The following is a 5,830-nucleotide window of genomic DNA, read 5'->3' as shown; positions in this document are numbered from 1 at the left end:
ATAATATTTTAATTTAAAAATCTAAAATGTCTCTTAAAAGTTTTTTCCAAAATTATTTATTTATTTATTTATTTGTTTTCAATTATTATATTATTTTTATTTCATTTGCTTACAGTATTTTATTGATTATTAAAAATATTATAAACATTATTAAAAAAAATACTATGAGCGATATTATCATATCATGTCTTTTGTTTTTGTTATCATTGTTCACACATATCATTATAATATCATATTTTAAGGCTGATAATTAGTTGTTTAAAGTTAAAAAAAATATTTAGATGGTTTATGATGTTTTCAAATAGGCTTCATAATTTTTTTGTTATGATGGTCAAAACATTATTACAGGCGAATTTTTTTGAATAATTTAGATTATTTTTTTTGAAATTAAGTGGTACACTGTTAAAAAAATAAAATAGAAGATATCAATTAGAAAATACTAAAAAATATAGTATTTTTCTGAAAACTCATCCTAATCCTTATGCATCGAATATTATATGGGTGTAACCAAGTATCATTTAACTATCCTGTCAAGAGGACACTTCAGAAATTATGTCCAAATACGAGCCTCGCTGGGAAATAGAAAAAAATACTTTTGAAAAAAGGGTTTTCGGGAAATTCGTTTGGTTTTATGGTAAAGACCGTTTTATTTCATTTGTCATTTGTCATTTGTCAATTTTCATTTTAATTATTTTCTTAATTCAATGCTTACCGCTTGTACTCATCATTTTAGACACAATGACAGGTTGTATTGGATGACAGGTCGAGGCACGGCTCCTCTCCCCCCACAAATGCTGCTGCTGCCGCCGCCGCCGCCCTAGTAAGGGCCGGAAGAGGCGATCACTTGACCAAAACTAGGGTTCTTCTTCCATCCTGCTCCATCTCTTCCTCTCCATCCAAGCAAGAAGCATGGAAGCGCTTGCAGCGGCTTCGGGGAGCCTCTGGTCGAGCCCTGGTGCGAAGCGGGGAGGGTCTGGCTTGCCGTCGCTGCGGTGCTACTCGCTTCGTCGCCTCGGATCTGGGGTTTCCAAACCTTTAAAGGCCAGGTTTTGCTCTTATTTCCCTTGTGGTTCTTGCTTCATATGGTATCTGTTTTGATTTGGGGATTATTTCTGGGAATATGATGCGATATTTAGCTTTTGTTTTGAATCTTTGCTGCAATTTGTGCAGTCTTCACCCCCTCGTTTTCTAATTTGATGTCAAAATGAGTATTTTTGGGCGGTTAGTGTGTAATTCATTGTTCATTATATGTGCCATATATATTTCTTACGTCATAACTTGTTGGATGATCCGGTGAGATGTTTGAGTTAACCTCCATGACATGCTCAGCAAAAGAGGCACATAATAATACCGGTGGATTTGGAAGATTTGGGTTGATCTGGGAGATTTGAATGGATCAGTCGAGGGCTTTTATGCTAATGAAATGTTATGTTGATTTGTTGTTCTATACTTGATAATCGGTTTGGAGTATGTGCACATGAAGGATATAAGAAACGCCATAAAAGGAGAAGAAGGCTAAACTTCTGAATTGAATACTTGTTCTTGCACGTGTGATTGTTTTCCTCTGATCTTTTATTGTGGAATATTGTCAGACTGCCATCTTATGTAGCCGTACGCACCCCTAGAGCTGCATACCCAACTGCTGTTGAGGTATTGAATCACCTGTTCAGGGCATTTATCTGGAAATGCATCCTTATTTTCTGTACTTTGCTGTGACAGGATGGGAGTTCTAATGAGACTGATGCAATTCCTACCCCCAAAGTCATAATTGACCAGGACTCGAGTCCAGATGCAACTATTGTTGAGATAACCTTTGGTGATCGTCTTGGAGCTCTTCTTGACACTGTATTGACTAGTGTTAACTCTCTCTCTCTCTCTCTCTCTCTCTCTCTCTCTCTCGTGTGTGTGTGTGTGTGTGTATTGGGGCTGGGGGGTTACATCTGTTGGTCTTCTGGATTATAATTGCTTTTTTCTGACAAATTTCTATTTTTGTATTTGGAAGATGAATTCCCTGAAGAACCTAGGACTACATGTTGTCAAGGCTAATGTGTACATGGATTCTTCTGGGAAGCACAATAAGTTTGCAATAACTAACAGGTGAACTCTCTCTTATCTTATTATCCAAACGGTTAGTATTATAAGATTTTTCTGTCGGGCTTAAATTAGAATAGTTTATCAAACTGCTGCAGCTTTGTGTATAAAGTTTGACTGTTATTCCTTGCATATCAATGATAAATTTGCTTGTCACAGAATCTTTTGTAGAACAATAAATGCTGACAGTAGCTAGGGGAATTATTTGTAGGTCTACTGGCCGTAAAATTGAGGACCCAGAGTTGCTAGAAACAATACGTTTGACAATTATCAATAATATGCTCCAATATCACCCGGTAATTCTAATTATCCTGATTAGAGTTTTGTGGAGTGTTTTTCTCCCATGGATAAGTTTGGTGAAACTTGCTGAAAAGAACTTTCTGATTTGATTCTGTTGTTGATACTTTGAGTCACTGACAGGAATCTAGCAGCCAATTGGCTATGGGAGCAACTTTTGGAGTGGAACCACCCGAGCAGAAGGTACTTCAGTCTTGTCATTTTTTCATCTGAGAAGGGCCTATGAAACATCAAGAATATCTATGTGCTTTTAACAGAATGGAATTTCACATGAACCAGGGAATATGAGTTTCGTCCTTCTACCATTTTTTTAAAACCAATATTAGGTTCATTCCATCCTTAATTCTTGCATAAAGATAATCTGAAGGAAATTTTCTTTTATCTGCACATGCATAATCTGCAGTCTGTCATCAGATCTATCCCGATTGCACCTCATATGTGGTTTAAAGATGACCTGACAATATATTCTGCGGTGTGTCTACCACTTGTATGAAAATATAGTTAGGACCAAATTGCGAAATGCCCTACTGAGAATGTCTAGCTTTCGTGAAAAAAATGCAACCCTAATGATATACTTGCTTGGGTTATACCTCTTCATTTCAAAAAATGTTTGCCCCATTCAACTCATTCTTGGTTTTCATCATGGACTTCTATTTGATCATTATGGCTTGTTGTTGCACTTGCTATTTTATCATCCTGCTTTGGTCCTGTTTTGGGCCTCCTGATATTACACATTGTGCCTCTAGTTCTTTTCCTTCTTCCCTTCTCGAGGATTGCTTAAAAAACTTTTGTCCCACGGGCACATGGACCCTCCGTGTAACTCAATCAGCTATGAACAATTGTTCAATAATTGTGGCTGATTCATTCAGAGAGAGGTTAAGATAGATTTATCTGGTCTATGTTGTGGATAGTATATGTTTGTAAAACAAATAAAACGAGGATGGATATTTGTTCTTGGTTGTCTCAACCTCTTTAATTTGTTGTTGAAGCTGATGAAAATGATTGTCATCCTCATTCCTATGTTTCAGGTTGACATTGATATTGCAACTCATATAAATATTTATGATGATGGACCTGACAGAAGGTATGTATGTTAGGATTAATTTTGAACTTTTCGTCACCAGAATAAAGGTGCGGACTTGTGTTACGGGGATGAGAAAGAAAGCATGTTTATTGTAGATGCTATTACTATTATCTTTTCCGTGACTCTAAATTGTTCTCTGAATACTAAAGACCAGTGAATCCATGGTACCATGAATACTCTGTCCTCTTAGTCATGACTACTCCTTGCTTCTCAGCTTACACAACATGAACTTTTCTCCAGCTTACTTGTGGTAGAAACAGCAGACCGCCCGGGATTGCTAGTCGATCTTGTTAAGATCATCACTGACATAAATATAACAGTTCAGTCTCGAGAGTTTGACACGGAGGTAAAAAAATCTGTTCATGTGGGGTTCATGTTCGTTACATGTGATGGATCTTTCAAATTGAACTCTGGCTGCATACAGGGACTGTTGGCCAAAGCAAAATTCCACGTCAGCTATAGGAATGAACCAATCATGAAGGCTTTGCAACAGGTGCATTTTTCTGATTATGTATTTATCTAGACACATCTTGCAGACAAATGACTGCCTAATCACGGTTTATGCTTCCTGTTCATGGTTGTTGATGTTGTTGGGTCATTTTAGTGTATCCCCACCAGTTGCATTGATGTGCATGTCCTCTGTAGGTTCTCTCTAATAGCTTGCTTTATTTCTTGAGGCGGCCTACCACCGAGGACGCAAGCTTTTAGTTGACCTTCAATATTTACATCGCTGATGGCGTTAAATGATGTGTACGTGTATTCCTATATCCGTTGACCTTTTCTTTATCGGTGTGACTGTACCGAAGAATGTTCATTAATTGTACGAATCAAAGAGCTCATATTCTATGATTTTTTTTTCATGTTTATTCATGATTGTCTTATTATTTTATTTTAATTTTGCCTTTTAAGTTCAGTGTGTGATTTTTTTTTCGTTTGGTTTTAACAATTTGTCAAGTTCTTAAAGTTCTATATATACATTTATGTATATACATATATATATATATATGTATGTATATATGTATGTGTATATATATATATATCTCTGCTATATATATATATATATATATATATATATATATATATATATATATATATATATATATATATAGAACCAGTTGTATTGTCTTGTATAGAACCAGCCAGAAAAGAAGCATTCGAAAGGATGTAGGAATACCAGCTCAGAAGGAAGATGGACAAAATTAACATACGACCGAAGGGAAGTTAAAAGAAGTCCAATTTAAGGAAGAAAGAACCTGCGCTGGGAGAGATAGAAGGGCTACTGGAGCTAGGGGACAGGGCTATAATAACCACGGAAAAAAAGCAACAAATGAAAATAGTACTAGCAAACAAAAGAAAGAAACTAGATTCTATAAGTTGTTTCGCACTGCACTATCCTAGATTCTATAAGTTGTTGCGCACTATCCTAGATTCCTTAAGTTAGAAGCTTTAGGGAAGAAGCATGTAACCAACGTATATTATGAGTCATGTGCTTTCTTTTGCACTCAATGCTCTTTTGCCAATATTCGGTTAACTTATAGTTGAGAGTTTAGCTGTTAGAGTTAAGGGAGTCTACTGTGGTGTTACTAGATTGCATTAAGTATTGCACTAAATTCTCAGTAAGTGAGGTTTCAGTCATAAGTGAGTTTACTTAATTGATAGATTGGTCTCTCTCTCATTTGTTTCTATTCTGCTTAAAGCAACGGAACAGCGAGTTAGTAAAGCTAATGTGAGTTTGCCGTTGTGCTCGGGTCGTAGCGTGCCTCCCTTTAGAGCGAGAAAGAAGCCTTCTCAAGCACCGAGTAGTAGTATAGTTTCGTTCCTGTAGCTCAAAGTCATAGAGAGAAGTAATCGTGCTGCTTAGCCTTGTTCCACTGCCCACAGAAGCTTCAAGTAGTTTTGTTCGCCCAAGAACAAGTCTGGTTGTCGGTTCATCAAGTATTGTTCGGGCAATCAGATAGTAAAGAGTTCTGGGCAGAGGAGAGTGCTAGCTTTGAGGCGAGGTGTTGTCCAAGTCGTCGCCTTTATTCGGCTAGTGGTCCAAAGAGTAGATCAACAGCCAACAAATAAAGAATTGAACTAAGTAGTAGAGGGCAATAGAGACAGACTCTCTTGGCTGCTAGGTAAAAAGGTCCTTAGACACGAGCACCTTCAGCTTTCTCTTAGTCAACTCATACTGGATCTGAAACTCCTCACTCCGGATGTATTAACTCAAAACTCCTAACTAGTAGATGTAGTAGTTGCCTGTTCCTACTCTTTCTTTCAGCATATCTTTCTCCGGATCTTGATCGAAACAGCTTCTCCTCTCGCAAACACATTAATTGAATCCATCTCGCCCTCCTCTCTTGCAGTAAATTAATC

At 37.1% G+C, this 5,830-nt stretch overlaps 1 protein-coding gene across 1 annotated transcript; it reads left to right on the top strand.

Annotated features, from left to right (window-relative positions):
* The first annotated feature begins 735 nt into the window (after positions 1–735).
* Positions 736–4,338, top strand: LOC135623446 (ACT domain-containing protein DS12, chloroplastic-like). The gene is made up of 10 exons (XM_065126423.1): positions 736–1,046; positions 1,593–1,650; positions 1,720–1,845; positions 2,003–2,097; positions 2,303–2,387; positions 2,512–2,571; positions 3,417–3,472; positions 3,713–3,818; positions 3,897–3,965; positions 4,118–4,338. The coding sequence occupies exons 1-10, from the start codon at positions 910–912 to the stop codon at positions 4,178–4,180; spliced, it is 855 nt and encodes a 284-aa protein (XP_064982495.1). The 5' UTR covers positions 736–909; the 3' UTR covers positions 4,181–4,338.
* Positions 4,339–5,830: the final 1,492 nt, after the last annotated feature.

The sequence above is a fragment of the Musa acuminata genome, chromosome BXJ2-9 (genome assembly GCF_036884655.1).
Source record: "Musa acuminata AAA Group cultivar baxijiao chromosome BXJ2-9, Cavendish_Baxijiao_AAA, whole genome shotgun sequence".
NCBI classification, from domain to species: domain Eukaryota; kingdom Viridiplantae; phylum Streptophyta; class Magnoliopsida; order Zingiberales; family Musaceae; genus Musa; species Musa acuminata.
This window is presented reverse-complemented; position numbering and strand designations above follow the sequence as displayed.